Below are 19,473 nucleotides of genomic sequence, written 5' to 3'. Positions count from 1 at the left end.
ACACAAAGCAAGAACAGAGTGAGAATTGTCTCTGCCTAGCTATGATGTCCCTTGCTGAAATCACCATCTGCACTGATGTCAGACAGCTACGCTGAGAAGCCAAGAACTCCTTTCAGACAAACAGAAGTTGTAGTCACTGGCCTCTTAGCACAGCTGGGCGAACAATTAGAGCCGGCACCGTCAGGGCAACTGGACAAGCACGCTTTCAATAGCCAGCAAAAAGGAAGGGCTTGTGTTACTCTCATCTGTCAACTTGCCGCTTTATAGCATCCTGCATTGTTTAAATATGCTCCTCAGCTCCCGAGTTGAGTGCAGCAAGCTATAAAAGCATGGTAATGAGGCCAGACCTAGATGCCAGCCACAGGGTGAGCACCACCAGAGAGGCAGCACGAGGTGCAGGGCAGGGGCAGCTCTGCTGGTCAGGCTGGTGGTCCATAACATGTCCTCCCAACAGTCCAAGCTTTTGGCATTGCACAGTTGGATTAGTTTTCATTTATTAAAATATGTGGATAGTTGCTAGCCCTGAATGAATAATTTATAACCTCTGTAGTGATGTCTGCTTGAATTTACAGGATGTCTAGGCCATAGGCATTGACACCAAGTTAAGCCTGGCACTGCTGCACCTAAAGCTCCAACAATTCTGCTTTAGACATAGGCAAAGATAGCCCCTGTGCCATTTTGGTCATGACTTGTCTGACTGTTTGAGGAGTGGCCTGAAGCATGGTGGTTACTGCCTATCCCCTCCCTTCTGCAAAATGCCTGCAAAGTCCGAGGGAAGCTCGAGATATGTTTGAGAGACTCAGGGCATACTGGCTCCATCCTTGTTATTGACATCAGTTTCCAGTCCTCTAGGTGCTGGGATCCCTCAGCACTCAAGTTTACTTTCAGTCCTCATTGCAGAAATACAACAGGCAAGGAAAACACTGAAACATCCATGTGGAAGTAAGCACCACTCCATGCTCACGTGGACATCACTGCACAAGTGTGTGGCTATGAGTTGCCAGTTAATGACCTTAGCAGTGAGTACTGTCCTGTGGAGATAAACTGAGGCATGTTTAGCTTCTCCCTAAAATTTGAACAAATCAAATAAACCAAACCAAAGGCAATGAATTCTTCCATCTTCAGAAAGTTAAGGGAGCAATATTTTCTCTCTTCAGTAGCTTACCAGGGACTTTGAGTTTGGATTGGCATCTGCTTGTTAAGGTCAGCTTTGATGACAGCATAACAGATCGGAAAGAGTTTGAGAGAGATGTTACATACTGCTAGATTTGTTCATGATGTGCCCAGGTAAGTCCCTGATAAACCAGAAAACTCCTTTCTACAGAGACAATATTGCCTGTGGCAGCTTCACTCGCACTTCTCCATGGAGCAAAAGATAAAAAATTGACTACCAGTGCTTCACCCGCTGAAACCTTTACTTTTTGAAGATACATTAAGAGCTCTCAGTGTTACACGCCAAATTTCTGTTGAGTTCTTTATTTTACAGTGGACTCAGAACCAGTGAGGAGCACACTTTTATTGTTGGCCTCATAATTTGTTCATCATCAGAAAGCCAAAATTGAAGGCCACATTGGTAGCTCTCTGATTAATGCTCTGTAGCCTACAGTTTTATGCACTAGCCGCAGCTCCCAGGAACGGGATGCAATACAAACATCACAGTCTCTCACATTTGAGGTTGCAGAGACAGATCACTTCAGATTGGTTTGCACAGATCCACAGGTGGTAAACAAAGACAAGCAATTTGCCCAACATCACAGAGCAATTTAGTAGCACAACCTGCTTTTATTGAAGCTCACAGCCTCTTAAGAAATAGATATTTAGGCATTTCATTAGCAAAACATTAGTTAGTTAAGCTGTACTTCTTTAAATTTTACAGCACTTAAATCAGACTACCTCTGCTTACTTGCAGATAAGATTACAATCTAATCTTGAAACACACATCTCTTATTTTTCATGCAACACAATTCAAGCTTAACATTTAAAGAGCACTGTGAAATGATTCAGCACACAGTACTTCCCGTGAACACACAGAGGAGAGAGATCTTGTGCAAGAAGCAACACCCTTCGATACAAAGAGGTAAACTACATACTCCTTCCGAGTTACACAACTTTTGATCAACAACTACCTCCCTCCTCCCAAAGCAACTCGTCAGCAAAGACACGCAACTACAATCAAACCAGATCATATCATTTCCTTTGTGTTTTTTTCCCCTTTAACAGCTAAAGTTCAAGCTGTCTGATTAATGACACCAGTGAGATATACAACAGTATTTACACACGTAGGTTTTACATCTATTGTAAGCTACCTAGAGCTGAGTTACAGGATATCACCTCACCTCTACTGCTGAAAACAGTTTTCCAGGTTTCAGTAGCTTTCACAGTAAAAAACTTAACCAATAGCTGCCATAGCTTCATCCTTCTGATGTGCAAGACAGCTTTTACCAACTTCAGTGACAACCCTGCATGCCAGAGAAAGAAATCGGTCCATACAGGTGATTCAGATCCAAACTCTTGACACCCTGCATGGGAATTTCAAAGAACTAAGGGCATTAGGGCACACTTCTGAATTGCTCTTAAAATCACCAGCTTTGGCATCTAACCCCACAATATGTTTTTGGAAGACTCTGCCTAAAAACAAGCTATTAAAACCAGAGACAAGTGAGCAAAAGTTAACTTGCATCTCTTGTTCAAAAACTACGGAACACATCATTCAAATACACCTTTAGGTAAAATTTACAGGATGCCTAACCTTTCCAGAAACTACAAAAGCAGCTGAATATTGATGGTATTGAGATGGCTAACTCTTGACAGTACTTGGACCTGGAGTTGGTCCAAAATGTTTTACTGTAGCAGAGACGTCTGCAGGCAGGTGTGGAACACCATTTGCCAATCTGTGGTTAACATCTTTAAATAAAAGGAAACAAAAAAGCAAACATCATTTTTACTTTACATAACTAAGGAGCTGGGGTGGAGTGAGGGAAGTACTTCGCAAAACCTGTTTTCTTTAAGCCACATTTCATTCCTCACCATAAGAATAGCTTTGGCACTGAAATGATGCTGCAGTGAAATACCAGTGTGCACAATGTCAAAACATGCAAAAGGAAACCAACAATAGGACATACTAGCTAAAGTTCATTTCAGCTTTAGTCAAGATTGTATCCAAGGCTCAAAACTGTAAGTGTTACTTACTCACACAGAAGAATGCCATTTTCTAACCCAGAACGAAAATCCTTCTCACCAAAACTTCTGCCTGTCACTTGCTGCAAAAGAGTAGAAGAAAACAGAAAAATGACATCTGTTAAAAGGTGTACTTTACAAGAGCAATTAATAACATTCAGTTAAAGCATCTGCCCCGTAGGAAACATATGAGCTTTACAGGCCTTGCCAAAAGACTAAGTTGCGTCCGTCAACCAACTTCCTCCTTCCCATGTCATCAAGCTACTTAACACATAGAACAAAGCATTTTCTCTGACCAGTGAAATTAAGAGATTATAACAGAGATGTTTTCTAGAATTAAAACCCCAAAACAACAGACCAAAAACTACAATGTAATCTTCAGAATATTTTAAAAGTTTTATTCTATAGTGTTCTGAATTTTAAAACTATTGTGTTTACAGAAACTATGTATTCTTACTGCTTTTTTTTTGCACCACATTAAAAATGTTGTACCAGGCTTGAGATTTTGGCCTTTAACTTATCACTTCTGTCGAATAAGCAAAGGCAATTGAAAGTACTTGCATGAGTTACAGCCTTTCAGATACATGCCACAAAACTCCTGGTCACATTAAATTATATTTCACATCACAAAGTCAACTGAGTGTGTGAATACAAACTTGGTGGGGGCCAAGGTTTAGGCACCTGCTCATAGTCTGCAGCCTGCCAGGGGTGCATGGACCAGGAGGTACATTCTGCATGACGAGCTCTTAAGCCAGTCTGTGCTGCTAAGGGATGGACTATCTAGGAACTGTCTAGGAATCCCAGTCTTGCCTGAGGGTGTTGGATGCTGCAAGCATGACTGAACCCCCATTTATGACTCACTACCATGTTGACAATGGCTTGCCATTCATCCTCAAAACATTCTCAACAAATGACGTGTTCAGTTAAAAGTAAAGAATACTTTTTATTACCACCAACAAATATATAAAAATAGTTGCTCTGTTTGGAGAGCACTGAACAGAAACAAAACAAAGGAAAAAAAAACCACCTGCCTCATTTTTAATTGTCCTCCAGGAGGTCTTCTCCTCACCCAGCCAAAACATTTACCGGATGCCTAGAGAATTCTCATGGCTCACATCCAATCTTTCAGCAAGACCCTTGCTCTGGGCGTTGCTTCCACCAGAGAGAATAGTGACTTGGGAACACATCTGTCCTTATGTCCCCATTTTCTCCTTGCTGTTCCATTCAGATACAAGTCCCTTTCCCTCCCAGTTTCCTGTCATAAAGACAGCAATTTATAAAAACTGACACGTTTGGCACTTTCCCACGGGATTCGCAAATGCACCAGCTTCACAAATGCTGGTTATAGCTATGCACAGTCTTAGACAGAGAGCAACACTTTTTTTGAAGTACAAGTGCAAAGCCTAAAACCTAATCCCCCACTTGTTTTTTTTTCAATGTGAAGGAACTTCTCCCAGCAAACTGGTATGACAGTGCACAAACTTTAACCCCCCCCCCCCCATGCCCTGAACAGTGTATCATAAAGACATCAGTTGGCAATCATATTTTGTGCAAATACATGAAGCAGAACCAAGGCACTATGTTGCACTCATACCTCAGAAGAAACCAGATGCAATTTGCCAATAGTAAGTGACCTCTAATCATCTAAACTATCACTAATCATAGTAAATCGTCTCTAATCTTGATCTGCTGGGACAGAGGGAAATCATGACAATAAAACCATTAGCATTTGGAATGAATGATAGATAGAGTACATCAAAACTGACTTTTATTTCATTCATAGAATAAAGTACAGTATAGAAAGGAGTAGGAAGAACTATTTCATAACAGCCTGACTTGTAGTGTTTTTTTCATCTATGAAGGAAAAAAACAAAAATAAATTTACAGTCATCATATTTCACTCCTCAACATCAAATGTTCCAGCTATGGAAGGCAATCATTTTATGTGTTTGTTGAATACCCTCATTCAGCAGGGAGCAGTACTGAAACTGTTAGCACAACTCAGGTAAGAATCTTTGTGCCTGTCAAGGTTTAACCCCAGGCAGCAATCAAGCACCACACAGCCACTTGCTCATTCCCTACCCCACACCCCCATTGGGATGGGAGAGAGAATCAGAAGAGTCAAAGGGAGAAAACTTGTGGATCGAGATAAAAACAGTTTAATAAATAAAGCAAAGCTGTGCAAAGCAAAACAAGGGATTCCTTCACCGCTCCCCATGGGCAGGCAGGTGCTCAGCCATCTCCAGGAAAGCCAGGCTCCATCACGCATAACGGTCACTTGGGAAGACAAACACCATAACTCCAAATGCTCCCCCCACTTCTTTCTTCTTCCCCGAAAATTTATACTGGGCATGATGCCACATGATATGGAATATCCTTTTGGCCAGTTTGAGTCAGTTGTCCTGGCTGTGACCTCTCCCATTTTCTTGTGCACCTGGCACAGCATGAGAAGCTGAAAAATTCTTGACTACTACTTTGCAACAACTAAAATATCACTGTATTATCAACATTACTCTCATTCTGAATCCAAAACACAGCACTATACCAGCTACTAGGAAGAAAATTAACTCTATCCCAGCTGAAACCAGGACACTGCCAAAAGCTATCACCTAAGGATTGCTGTCATTACTGCTGATGTAGGAAGGTTTCATACATAATTTCTGGCTGCGTGAATAAAATCATGAAATGCAAATGCACAGCTGGAACAATAATTCAGCCAGTGAGAGGTACAACAAAAACTGACAGCAAGTGAGGAAAGACAGGAAGGTCTAGGAACAGTGCATGTCTGTTTGAAGAGGAACTGGAAGTAAATGAGGCATGGAAAGATTTATGCCTGTTCTAGATGATCCAGCTGCAGAGACAGAACAGTAATTAGCTACAAGCCTCCAGATTTAACCAATTAAAATGTAAGGACAGTTCAACAAAGAAATCTAGAAACTAAAAATAAGCATGAAAATGACATTATAAGTGACAAACATAACCCGAAAGGGGACTGAGAGAACCAAGAAGCTGGGTGCCCCTTTTCCAGAGAAAATCAGAGCTCAGTTTCTTGGTGTATGCACACATGTACACATGTGCATGCACACACACATACACCTGGCTGTCTGCAGGAGGCCACTTTGGGCTGTGCCCTCAGGAACAACTTCAGCAGAGCCACAGGCCAGCCACCTGCACGTGTCCAAGACAACCTGTGCTCAGGGCACTGACAGCAGGAGAAGTGAGGATTTAAAGTGACTTCAGGCAAAAGAATTGACACTCTCTTATTTGTAAACAGAATATCACATAGTTAAGTGCATATTAAAGTTTGCCCAAGCCCAAGTAAAAAGGAAAGCACATGTATTAGCTGTGGTATCACAGATTCATTGCAAGAGTCACAGGACAATGTTCTTGGCATAAATCGAAGCACTGGTCTGTTCCTACCAGCTTATCTTCTTCTTTCTCTGGAAAAAAAGCCTCCAGTCTGACTGCTGGATGAAACCCCCAGTGAACGGTGCAAACCAGCACACTCAGACAGTGCAGGAAGAAGCAGGATCCACAGGAGTTCCCTACTCAATTCTGCAATGCCAGTATACTTGTACCCCTGCACTGCAGAGACTAAAAGCTAGAACAATGCACCTCAAAGGCAAACCACAAGCTGTACCCTGCTGATGATTACAGAAAGAAAAAGAAAAAAATAAAAAAAAAGCCACTTCTTTAATAAGTTCTATAAAGCTTAGAGGAAAAGAGCTTTCTTTCTATATCATACTGTAACTTAAAAAAAAAAAAAAGGAACAGAGGCGAAACACAATCTAATTTATTTTTGTACTTCATTTATGCAAGGAGGAGCTGGTTTTATTCATCATCTGGATGATATTTTCTTCTCTGTAAAAAGCTGCAAGCGTCTTCAAACCAGGGCAATTATTTGACTGCCAGACACATTTCTCAGATTCACTGACACTTAACAGCCCAGAAAACAAACCTAAGATGAATAATAAAAGTTTTTCCAAGAGGAATGTTAGGAGCCTAGACCACAGCACACTGACTCTATCACAGGCTTATGGCAACAACTTTAATATGTGTTTACACACAGTAACACTTCTTATATACAGTATTATTGCTGATTAACTCCTTTGTTCTTTGCAGTTACGCATGCCACTAAATTTATGTCATCGAGGATGGCTGTCATCCAGCCACTAACCACTGCCATATTACACAACTCTATTTTCACTAAGCTTCAGTTCACATTGTTTTTCTTGCGTTTTGTATTGCTGCTGGTGCTTCCTGAGATGGAACTTGCAAAGCCTCTGGTGTCAAAATAGCTAAAGGGCATGAAAAAGAATAGGTGACAAATTAGTGAGCAAATGCTGGCCTCAGGTGAAATTTATCTCAGCCAACAAGATGTAAGTAGTTGAATAAACACAAAGTCATCGGGGACAACACTATGGAAATAGTTAGCTTAATTTTCTAGGTACACATCTGAAAATAGCCTGTAGAGCAGCAAACAAAAGTATAGGCACAGCAGGGAGAGGTCTTTGTTACTCATGACGCATTTTGGAGAGTTTGTGAAGCATGACAGCAAGGAAAGAAAGATTTTTCAAAACGTTTGGTACCGTTCATTTCTTTGTACCTGTGTACACTGTATTTCCCTTTTGTACAACCACTGTTTTCCCCAAAATAATTTTTTACTTTAAGAAAAAAGCCCAACCTGCTACTTAACTAGAAAACATACTGCTTTTACTTCAGGAAGATGTGAAAGTAAAGCCTAAACTGTAATAACAACAGGTACTTAAATAGAAAACACTGTATCATATAAGAAGCAGGGAACACAAACCACCAAAAGAAGCATGAGAGTTTTTAGGGCATTAGGATTACCTCTAAAGTAATAAATTCCTAATTCCCCATTTCTGACATATCACTTGAGCTAATAACAGGAATATGCAAGTTAAATTCCTTTTTCATGTAGCATAGAGATTTCTGAAATAAACAACAGTGATGAATTTAAAGACAGCTTTTTAGTCAGTTTTACGTTAATGGTTGGACTCAATGACCTTAAAGGTCTTTTCCAACCTAAATGATTCTGTGATTTGTGTTTACAGACTAGAGTTGTACCACATTGCCATGGCAGTGCAAGAGGACTTGGAGACCCTTCACCAGCTCCTGGTTCTGCCATGTCCTGCACATGCAATGCTTTGCTCTGTCTGCAGAAGTGAACAGAACACAGTCTATGCGTGAACTCCCTCTCTCTTACTACATGGCAGAAGGATTTAAATTGCTATAATTATAGCAATATAAGCCAGTCCTAAACAGCTTTACTACAAATATTAGGAAGCTAGTTGATTTAGCACAGATGAACTTGAAGACTGCATGAATGGAACTTCCCAAGAGCTACAAACACTGGTCCAGGTGGACCTATCTTCAAGGAAAGCTGGATGACGACAAGCACTCTGCACAAAGCTTTCCAAGGCATTGCAGTATTGAGGTAATTTATTACTAAAATAAATAAAATGACGACAAATTTAAATATCTTTAGTGTGTATTTCTGCTCTTCAGGACAAAACTAGCATGAGCTCAGAATGACTAATGTAGCCAGCAACAAACCCCCAAAATTCTGTGGTGCAGAACTTGAAAATGTAAAGAATGCATGGGAGGAAGGGAGAGATTTCACACTTGGGTAGCAAGATTAACCTGCAAATAAAGCACTTAACATTATTTATTTTCAGATCTTCCACTTTTTGGTCACATAAGTTTAACTGCAATTTGCAAAGTTAACTAGCCATGCTGAAGTCCCCTTTGTTCTTTTCCTGTAGCTATTCAGCCTTGCACTATTCTTTAAAGAGCCACAGGGTTGACTTGCTCTTTTTCACACTTCATAGGAACTTAATTTTTTTCTATCAACAACAGAACAAACCAAAGGAGAGCATATTCTCTTCCATTTGCTTTAAATTTCCATCTGCTACATTGTCAGTTAGGTTAGCTGATAGTTTGGTGTCAATGCATAGCATGGGAAAACCATACCCACTGATACAAACATACTCAACATTGGGCCACCAAAGGCATTGGAAGTCCTCAGCAAATGAATTATTTATTTGCCATATGATGCCAGTGAGTGCTCTTTCATATGAAGGGAGCGACAGCTAAAAAACAAACAAACAAACACACACAACAGCTAATTTTTTCCAGTTCTTTGCATAGTGAAGGAAACGATCCTGTGAGTGGACACATGCAATTATATTTAATGTGTAGACTAAAAGAACAGGTTCAGTTAGTACTCCATTTAGGAAACATGGCAAAAGAAACACAAAAAGAAGAGGAAAATAAATGCACCAGACACAAACTTCTACAACAGGCCTCCACCATCCTTGTTCTTCCTATTTAATAAGAACTTACCAAGATGAAGACAACAGAGACTCTGACACTCAAGACAAACCACAAGCCAGCTCAGAACTGCTGCAGCAGTGCTGGTCTGTTGACTCAGGCCTTCAGTTTCACAGGTCTTTAACAACAATCTCTCAGTGTTTTTGTGTGCATCAACAGAGAGCAGAGATCAGCCTCTGAGCAACTGCACTACCATGCTGCCTGCTGAAAGGCCAAGACAGGAAAGGAGAAGATAACTGCAAGCAAACGAGGCTTATTGCTGCTGATAAAGCACAGGCATCTCTATATTCCTCTTTTTCCCATCAACGTATGGCACCATCAGCAGCTATTACCTACCTAAGGCTTTAAAGGTAAGTCTGGGAAGGTTTTGTCCTTACTAATCCTGCCCCCATCACCAGAGCTTTCCACACGGAAATTCTGCATTGCTAAAAGCAGTATCATACACGCAAGGTTGCCATACGTTGTTTGGATTTATGATCTCACAGAGCCACGCACATTTCTGCCAGGACATCTGGTAGTATAATCCTGCCTGGCTGGCAAGCTGCTAAGGAGTGTTAAAATTTCATGAGAGAGTAAGATCAACCTCCTTTTCCATCTCCCCTCCCTAATGCTGTTTGTATACATTCCCAGGTGCATTGCCAAATGTGTCAGCCTTTCCTTTGAGGTGGGGTGAGGCAGAAAATGCTTCATTGGAGGTTGAATATTGTGTGGAGAAAAAGAGCAAAGCACAGCAGGAGAGAACTTAAAAGCGACTTCAGCCAGACTTCTTCTGGCTGCAGCACAAACCCTGAGAGCTTCACCTAGCAGCAGGTCACTTGTTGCATTTACATTTGTATTTGACAGTCAGTAAATTGGTATTGCATCATTGCTTTATGGGTAACCAACTTCTTATCTGTACTTCAAGCAGTATTATCAAAATTAGATACCAGATGACAGACATGACAGAACACCCTAAGATACCTGATTTTAATCAGTGGTTCAATTTAGGGTTCTTTTCATTGCTAATTTTTTTTTAAAAAAAAAAAAAAAAAAAAAGGCTCTATGAGAAAAACTTATTTCCTGTACTGTGGGATCAATCATATTTTTGCTGTCTTTAATGTGAATTAAAGAAGAGGGGGTTGTAGGCTCCTGCCATAGATTTATCAGTCAAGCGTTCATCTTCCTTCTTGACTAGGTAGACAGAGGAATGAAGCATTATTTCAGGAAAATAACTTGCATCTGATGGAAGCTAGATCTTACCATAATTATATGTTCTTTAGCTCTGTACTCTTTTCTGGAAAAGCAAGACTCCACACAGGTGGTCAGAGGAGCAAAGATCAGGATTAGCAGGTTCAATGTGGAGTCGACAAGCACAACAAACCAGAAGAAAAGAGCACAGAACACACCTTGTCAATCTGAGATCCTTGCTTAATCTAGTCCTGGCTGTCCGGGGAGCTTGGCCTTGTTCCTCTACACCCTCTGGAGAAAGCTCCCTGTTTGGTTCCCTCTTCTACTACTGCACAACCTATCCCAGTTCAGGGTGAACCAGTACTTAATGGTGGCTCCTGCACCTTGAAGGGAAGAGGAACAGATGACTAATAATTACTAGCTATGATGAACACCTTTTCCCAGGGTCTCATTTTCCTACCCCATCAGGCTAAACAAGCAGTCTGCTAACTGAAAAGTGGAAGACTGATTAAAATCGTTATGAATTTACCAACCTCTTGAGTGTGATCTCCAGGGGCTTGCCATGGGCAGAGAAGTAACTGCACTGCCTTCTACCATCCCTCTTTAGTTGCATGAAGAAGCAAAGTGTATACAGGCAACTAGACTAGACTCAATAGCAGTAACTATTGATGTAGCTGTTATTATTTCCCTAACACGACACTTCTTGAAGCTGGAATCAGTGCTGATGGAGAGAGAGATAACTCAAGCTCTAGCTACTGAACTCAGAGTAGCTGTCAGACCAATACATGCCAGCATCATCACATTTTACCACCAAGCCACAGCTTTTTTAGCAAAGGCCAGGAGAAATTTTTTCCTTTGCCTCAGGTTGATTACACTAGCAACTATCCAGCAAAACAGGAAAATTGGGTTTCTGGCCATCTCTAAAATAACAAGGAATTAGAATGGACATTGGTTTATCCTTTAACTCCTTTTTCTAGTGGCAGTGGTCTTGGAAAACTGCTCCTCCAAAATATCTGCTACATTGCATCATCTACATGTTGAAACTGAAGCATCTGCTAATAAAACCCTCTGTTTCCTCTCCTCCAGCTTTAGAAAGCTTAGACAGTCCTGAATCAGAAGTGTTTAAAGCTCCATCAACTAATTACAGCTGCAGAAGCAAAGCAAAACACAGGCAGCAGACTCCTCATTGAGCCCAATGGCTTGTCTCACCCCCAGAGCAATGAAGAGATCAACAGCTCTGTAGGAGATGATGGGATCACTGTAGTATCTAGATTTGTTAATCCCCACTTCACACTGCTCTAACCCTATTTTATATTATCACTGCATTTATGTTTTACAAGACCACTGCGCTGTTACTTCTTGGATGAGCGAATTTTTGACACCAGCACGTTGATTTTTGCCAGGAATGTGCATTTTGGCAGGCAACTTTAAAACTGCATACATTTAAAGCTGGACAAAGATAAGAATATCCTCATACAGGAAGCTGCAATTTAGAGAGGCTCAATACTAGAAGCACTTCAGCTTGTCATTAACCACTGTCAACAGACTACCAAAGCTCAGTAAATACTGAGCTTTTGCAAAGAAAAATGTTTGCTAGGAGACACCAGCTTCCCTTTTTGAAGAAACTAGGTGTTCACTTGAGCAAATCATTACTGAATTTAACCAGGCATTTAAAGATGACAATGTATTTAGGTCTCAGTGGAGCCTCTGAAATGCCAATGATGAGCATCACTAGGCAGCAGTCTACCTTGAAGCTTTTAAATTTAATGTCATCAAGTCACATAAGACAAGTCCATGTGTAAGGTGTCCCATTTAGAGTCTGTACAATTTAAATATATATATATATAAGTATAGCTCAGCAAGGCATTTTAAGACCTGGTGCTCCAGACAATAAGGCTGGAAGTCCAAAGCAAGCAAAGCAGGAAACTGCCTATGGGGAATAAGTCACTTCATACAGATACCACTGAAAAGCATAATTCTATCTACTGTCAATGTAACTCTGCAAAACTTCACTCCTTTCAAATAAAAGGGAAAGAGGAAAAAAAAAAACTAAAACCAAAAAACCCAACACCTCTGAGAGCAATATCTGAGCTCCTTGGATGTTCCGTCCGAACTCTGGATCGTCACTTGGCACATTCTCCAGCAGGAACAGAGCTGCGTGCCACAGCTTTGTAGTCACTTGCAAACAAAACGCACAACTACCAGCTTCTAAACAGGAAAAAAAAAATGTGCATTTCAAAAATCCCTGAATGAAGAAAAATTAGCCACTTTCCTGCAGAAAGCATGCTAACCTTAATTCAGTCACGCACTTTTGAGACCTTCATTAATAACTCTTTGGATGCAGATCTGTGTTGTTCCTGCCTCTATAGAGACAGAGTTAAGGAAAAGCATTCACATTCTGAATGCTTTTCCAGCTAAGCCAGTTTTTAAACATCATTTGTCCACCAAGCAAGGGTGATGCTATGCTCATAGTGCTGTCAGGGAGCAGCAAGGGCCATCTGCTCTCCAAGGGCAGGCAAACCAGAAGACAAGGATGGTCCCAGCACAGGCTATGTCCTCAACAATGCAACGGTCACACAGGGCATGAAGTGGAAGGTAAAGCCAGGTATTGGTAACAAGGCCCACCTGTGGCACCAGACATGGCAAAGAGATGAACTGGGTCTGGGGTCTGTTCAGCGAGTCCAGTCAGGAGCAAAAGGAGACAGAACCAGAGGCAGGACTGGAAACAAGGCTACAGTGGGGGTCCAAAGTTCATCCAGGAGCTGGGGCCAAAGACAAGGATTGGGCATAACCTATAACAGACATACAAGGGGTCCATCGAAGAGGCAAGGCACCTACAGCATTTTGCTGCACACTGACAGCAATGGCTCCAGAAGCACCAGCTCTGAAACCGTGACAAAGCTGACCAAGGAGCAAGAAATAGAACAAGCAATCAGAAGACTTGCTCCTCAAATGCCATCTCTACTGCCAGATACTCTAGAAACCAAAAGAAATTGTAATAATGCTGCAATCCACAAACAATTACTGGTTCTCAGTGACACTCTCATTCATTTTACCCATCTTATAGCAACGATAAAACCCCTTTCTTCTCCCCTCACATCTTGCATGAGAACTGGAGGGAGCAACACACCCACAAAGATAATGCTGCCATAAAGGAAGAAACAAACAGAAAGAAGAAATAAGAAGGTATGTTGATACAGAACTACTATTTCTCTCCAATTATGATGACATTACAAGCAAAATAGAAAGCCTTCTGCAGCCTCTACTGGAGTAAACTGGTTTTCTGTTCTCCCTCAATCAGCTCTGTGCCTCCCATGTCCCAAACCCTAAAAGGAGAGGCAATAGCCCTACAGAAGGAAATAGTGGCTGCCATTAATGCTCCAGACAAGAGAAACACCTAAGAATAGCTAGAATCAACTGATGTTTTGGAGCAAGTGGACATGATACAGTGTAGATTTGACTGCCTTTGACTAGAAAAGAAAGTACTTCTGTAAGATTTCAGATCACAGCCCGCTCTTGAAAAGACACTTACAAGAACAGCCATCAGTTTAAACAAAACTAAGAAAAAGAACCTCTTATTCTTCTTTCTCCCTTCTCCACTATTTACTTCTCTCCCCTCCTCCTCCCAAAAATACATTTTTCCTCAACTAGAGAATGTTTAGACCTACCTTTCAGCAGATTGCTCCCACAGGAGCAGTGCATAATGAGTACTAGAATTGAAAGCCATTTTTCATTTATCCTATTTAGCTGGAAAAGAGTGGTTACACGTAGGTACCAATACAGTTTTCTGCTAAATTGAGTTCATAAATCAGTATTGTTGTCCCTTGCAATGATAAACATGCCACTTACAGATCCACAGCATCAAATCAAGGCCTATTTACCAGGTTTCCCCTGAGACAGAAAACAGCAATATTACACAGGGTGGGTTGTTGCTATTTTTCTCCCCTGCTGCTGCAGATACAGGCAGACTTTGTTTGGAGGACACTGAGGACAGAGGGAGAAAGGGAGAAGGATTGATGGTGCTTACAACAATAACAAACACTGCTCTTTTCTTTTGCGGGAGCACCTGCTGCCTCTATGGGTTCAGGCCCATCCATCATGCAGGACTTCGGCAGCGTCGGGTCCAGCAGCACCAGCTCCAAAGCCACGAGAGGCCTGTCCAAGGAGCACAGCACCAACTGAGCAACCTCTCCTTATCAAATCCATGAGCTGCACTAACAGACCTTCTCTTCCCTGTTTATTGCTGGGTGAAGCAAACACTAGGAACAATTAGATCAAGCATCTGGTTCAAACACAGACAGAAGAATAAAAGAAATGTGCCTTCCCTAAAATTTGTCAGTTAAGCCTTGTAGTAAATAAATTACTGAAGAGAGGAGAAAACCCGACAACTATTTTAATTGCTGTAACTTTTATTTTTACCATTAGTGGAAACAAAGTACAGTCTAAAGTGGCTTGAGAGGAATGTAGTTATTGCACCGTAATGCTTTAATAGTGGAAAAGGAGCCTATTAAAAACATGTTTAACGTTTCCAATCTAAGCAATAAGAACTGCAAGTTTCAAAACATTTGCTACATTTCTACAATTCCAATAAATCTTTTGAGTTGGCCACTTCCCTGGCAGAATCAGACCTGTCCTATGCACATTTTAATGCTTCCCTCATGTTACCAATCTGGAGTACCTCACTCAGGCCAAGAGGGCAACTCAAATGCAGGACTCAACATGGAAAAGTAATAATATTTGATTAATATTATCATCATTGCATTGCAAAGCATTTTTAAGAATTAGTTGATTAATTCACAACTTTCAGCTGTCAAAATGAGAGGAAAAGTATGATTGAAGTTCTTTATGAGCACATTGGCTTCCCCTGTACCTCCTGACACTCATGTACACTGACCAACATTCTTCAAATCTGAAAAAAAATCCAGAGACCTTGAAACTATTCATTAATCATACAACGATTAAAAAAAGGGAAATAAAGTTTCTTTAAGTTACTTTGCTAAATAAGTTATTTCAAATTTTCACATATTATCCAAACAGTAGATTAAATTATTAATAAAGACAAATAAATATCATTAAAAAGTACATGGGTATTGACAGTGTTATGTGGCACTCATCAGCAATACTGTACTTCTAACTGTGGAAGAGCACGACGGTCTTACAAACAAGAAAATGGACCAGAACTGTCAATACAGGAACTCCTGCCTAATCTACAAGCAAAATGACAGACAACATGGAAAAACAAACCAAAACAAATTAAAGAAAAAACAACTCAAACAAAAAAACACAACCCACAACAACCCCCCTCACACGCACACACAAAACTGCTACAACATATTTAAATAATAGAGATATCCTGTGTATCAGCCAACATTTTTTGACAACACTGCATAACATTCTTTTGAGAAGGCATTTACTTATAGGTAATTGCATTTCTCTCCCCTTATTTTTTTAATGTGAAAAGGTATCTGCACGACAGCAGGAGCTTTGTTGCTAAGTTCACATGTTCATATAATTTCTAAATCCTGACTGTCTGCAAGTGCACCAAAGCCATATTAAAACTTCAGGTGAAAACACCTGTGATGTTTTAAAAGCGAAAGCTCAGGAAGAACCCAAAGCTTCTTTGTCCCTGGCTAAAATTAAAAGTGTTTCTTGCAATCAGCTGACTCTAATAGGTACAAATTCTAAACCTCTCGTGCTAAATACTGCCCAGCTTAGGCTGGAAGCAGCAGTCACCCACGGCAAGCTACCAGGAACAGCTGTCTGATAAAAACCTGTCAGCTGGAATTAAGGACAAGTGTTGGAGACTTCCTATGAGTAGGGAAAAAGAAAAACACACACAAAAAGAGCAAGAAACACAGGTTTATTTGCAGCAAAAGCATCTGTTGACACCTCACTGAAATTTGAACAGTTTCATCTTAACAGTCAGTCCAGTTTCTGAATATGCTTTCTAATTTTTCACTCCATGACTAGGGGCAGACTGCTCACCAGAATAGGAAAAGGTTTATAAGAAGTTGGAGAGGCCACTGGAAAACCAATGTTATTTTGCCAAGACTGATCTGCTGATACATTTGCAATCATCACCTGATTTAGCTATGCCAGTGTAATCTATCTTAAAGCTAATTTTTCTTCTGGTACCGATCCTACCATTGCCGGTTTTGTATGTTAAGAGAGACACCAGGTATCTGAGTATGAGCTGGCTCTTTTCAGCCAAAACAGAAATACCAGCACACTCTCCAACCATCTGTTTTTACCATACACTGCAAAGGTTGGCCAAATAACTTTTAAGTCCAGCACTTTTGTAGCGTTTTGCATACTTTGTGCTCTAACTCCACACTCAAAAGAACTGCTGGAAATTTCCTCCCAATTAGCTTGAAGTGATACTTGTTTATAGTGAGAACTCTCTACCTTTCAAAACACCAATGATTTTTACCCTCCAGCAATAATAGGAAATGTTTCCCTTCAATCACAGAATACCAGCAGTTACAAGCACTTAGTAGGACAAACTCTTATATGGGAACAAAGGAATTTAATAGAGGGATGTTAAAAGAGAGAAAGTTAATCTTCCTGCTGCCTCAACACCTGGTAAGTGGCAGAGGTGAGGCAGCCAGAGGAAGAGAAGGGCAAGCAGTGCTAGATGACTTGACTGCATAGCAATGCATCCCATTAATTTTGTGCATATCACTCTCAGATGAAGCCTGTGCAAAATTTTTCTCTGCTTTCTCAGAGTTTGACTTGGGTAAAAATAAGAGAAGACACATGAGGATAAAAATAAAGTTGCAGACAGAAAGTACTTTATCCATTAGGAGCTACATGTAAACCATTTTGATACAGGTTAACTCCTACAGCTGCTGTCTCAAAAAACTACAAAACTAATGTTTGTCCAAACTCCAGGAACACGAGAAGAGGTCTCACAACACTCATGCTAGTTATTACGTTATCTTCATGACCTGACACTGTGTAACGCAAAAGCATTTGCATTAATACAAAATTATCAAGTTAAATAGTGTCTCAAGAGTTAATTGTGTTTTCTTACTGCCTTTCTGAAGAATCATTATATAATGGAACAAAATTGGATGTCTACTCTGAAAAAAAAACAAAACAACCCAAACAAAAAAACCCTGAAAAAACAGATTCAACATCAGAAAAAATAATACCATTTTTGTATGTATTGCATCCAAACCACAAGCCAGCAAGTGCTAGAATTTTCTCCAAGACTAATAAAAATTGAGTTACTTTGTGGTCTTGGGTTACTGGGCTAAAACCAGATATATTGCTTTCAAACTTTGTTTTTACATAGCAGGGTTTACAATGTAAACCAGATCGCAAATGCAAATGAACATTTAGACAACTGAAGTCAGGCTTTGAACAGAGTTTAGCACCCCCCCACGTAGGCCTGAGCTGCCTCTTGAGCTGCTGCACAAACCCACATCCTCTCCATGATTCAGTTGTGCCATTTTCTCCCCTCCTCTCTCAGCTTAACTCTGTAGGATAAGACTGATTTTGGCCACTTGTTAGAGGAACTGAAGCAGGATTTTGTAGATACAAGCTTCAGATTAAACGATCTCATATTTTTGCATTTTAGTAGCATTTTTTTTGGCTTTCGATAGCAAGGGAGAATGGAATGGCCCTGTCTAAAGCCAAGATTAAAAAGTGGTATTGAACAAATTAAATAACCCTTGCTACATCACCAACAGATGGTGATATCTTTTGCAGACCTCGTAAGTACAAGCAGGCCACTACATCTAGATGCCCAAATCTGCCATTTGTTTCTTCTAAAACAATTTGCAAGATAACCCTTGCAAAGCTGAGCAGAGGTGCTTACTCAGGTGAAAGGCAAAGTCTTTTTAAAGACTTGTGCAGGGACAGTCAGTGACTCACATGATCACACAGGACCCATAACTCTTGTGATTTATTCTTATGAAATAAACCACATGTGGATAACAAGGAAAAACCCAATGAATAGAAAGAACAGAAATCCAAGCTGATGCATTTAGATGAGCCGACACAACCAAAAGTGAAAATACAAAGTTTATTTCTGTTTATTCCTAATGCTAGCTCATGATGCTTTTATCTTCCCTGACATTGCTGTGACCCTCTTCAAACCTTTCTGGTTTGCTATTGCCACCCATGTACCTATCTTCTCACTTTTTATTGTCTCAATGTTGGTGTTATAGTCATAGTAGCACATTTCCTCTGGTTTACCCAGTTTTCTACACTAAGAATGGAAAATAAGTATTTCCACTCAGGAGTGGAAATTAATGTACATCCCTTGAGCTTCCAGTTTGGTTTGTCATTCATTTTCAGTTAGGCACATTGTATTTGATCCAACGGAAATAACAACCATCCCAACTTCTATTAAGGTTAGTGAAAACTAAGCCATTCCATTCTAAACAGCGAGCTGTGTCTTAACCAGCTCAGCTATTTGCAGCCCATTTCTGTACAAGAATTAAAGATGGTGCTACTGTCTGCAGCCAGTAACTCCCATGCAGGGCAAGAAGGTTGAGATTTGCTGCTTCTTTCAAGTGCCCAAAAATAAACAAACCCCATTGTTCCTTCCCCTCATAGTAACAGCAGTGACCAGATGGGAAAAATCAAACAAAGGTTTTCCTGATTATATCAATTTTATTATAAACAGTTGATTTTCTCCAAGTTATTGCTAGATCTTACACAACTTCTTGATGGCCTTATGCACAAAAATAATTTTAAAATCTATCTCTAATCTATCATTTTTATATCTATCTACATAAAAGGCTTATAAATTTTCATGTTGTTGAT

General features: G+C 40.3%; 1 protein-coding gene across 13 annotated transcripts in view; it reads right to left on the bottom strand.

Moving 5' to 3' along the window:
* The window catches only part of LIMCH1 (LIM and calponin homology domains 1), a 180,961-nt gene that overhangs the window by 110,819 nt on the left and 50,669 nt on the right, over positions 1-19,473 (bottom strand). For 11 of the 13 annotated variants that reach the window (XM_065060771.1, XM_065060768.1, XM_065060769.1 and 8 more), the window contains exon 2: positions 3,190-3,260. In XM_065060771.1, the coding sequence (XP_064916843.1) occupies positions 3,190-3,260 (71 nt within the window). The remainder of the gene's footprint in view (positions 1-3,189; positions 3,261-19,473) is intronic. The other 2 variants (XM_065060776.1, XM_065060777.1) reach the window with 1 other exon arrangement.

This window comes from Columba livia, chromosome 4 (assembly GCF_036013475.1).
Source record: "Columba livia isolate bColLiv1 breed racing homer chromosome 4, bColLiv1.pat.W.v2, whole genome shotgun sequence".
In the NCBI taxonomy this organism is placed as follows: domain Eukaryota; kingdom Metazoa; phylum Chordata; class Aves; order Columbiformes; family Columbidae; genus Columba; species Columba livia.
This window is presented reverse-complemented; position numbering and strand designations above follow the sequence as displayed.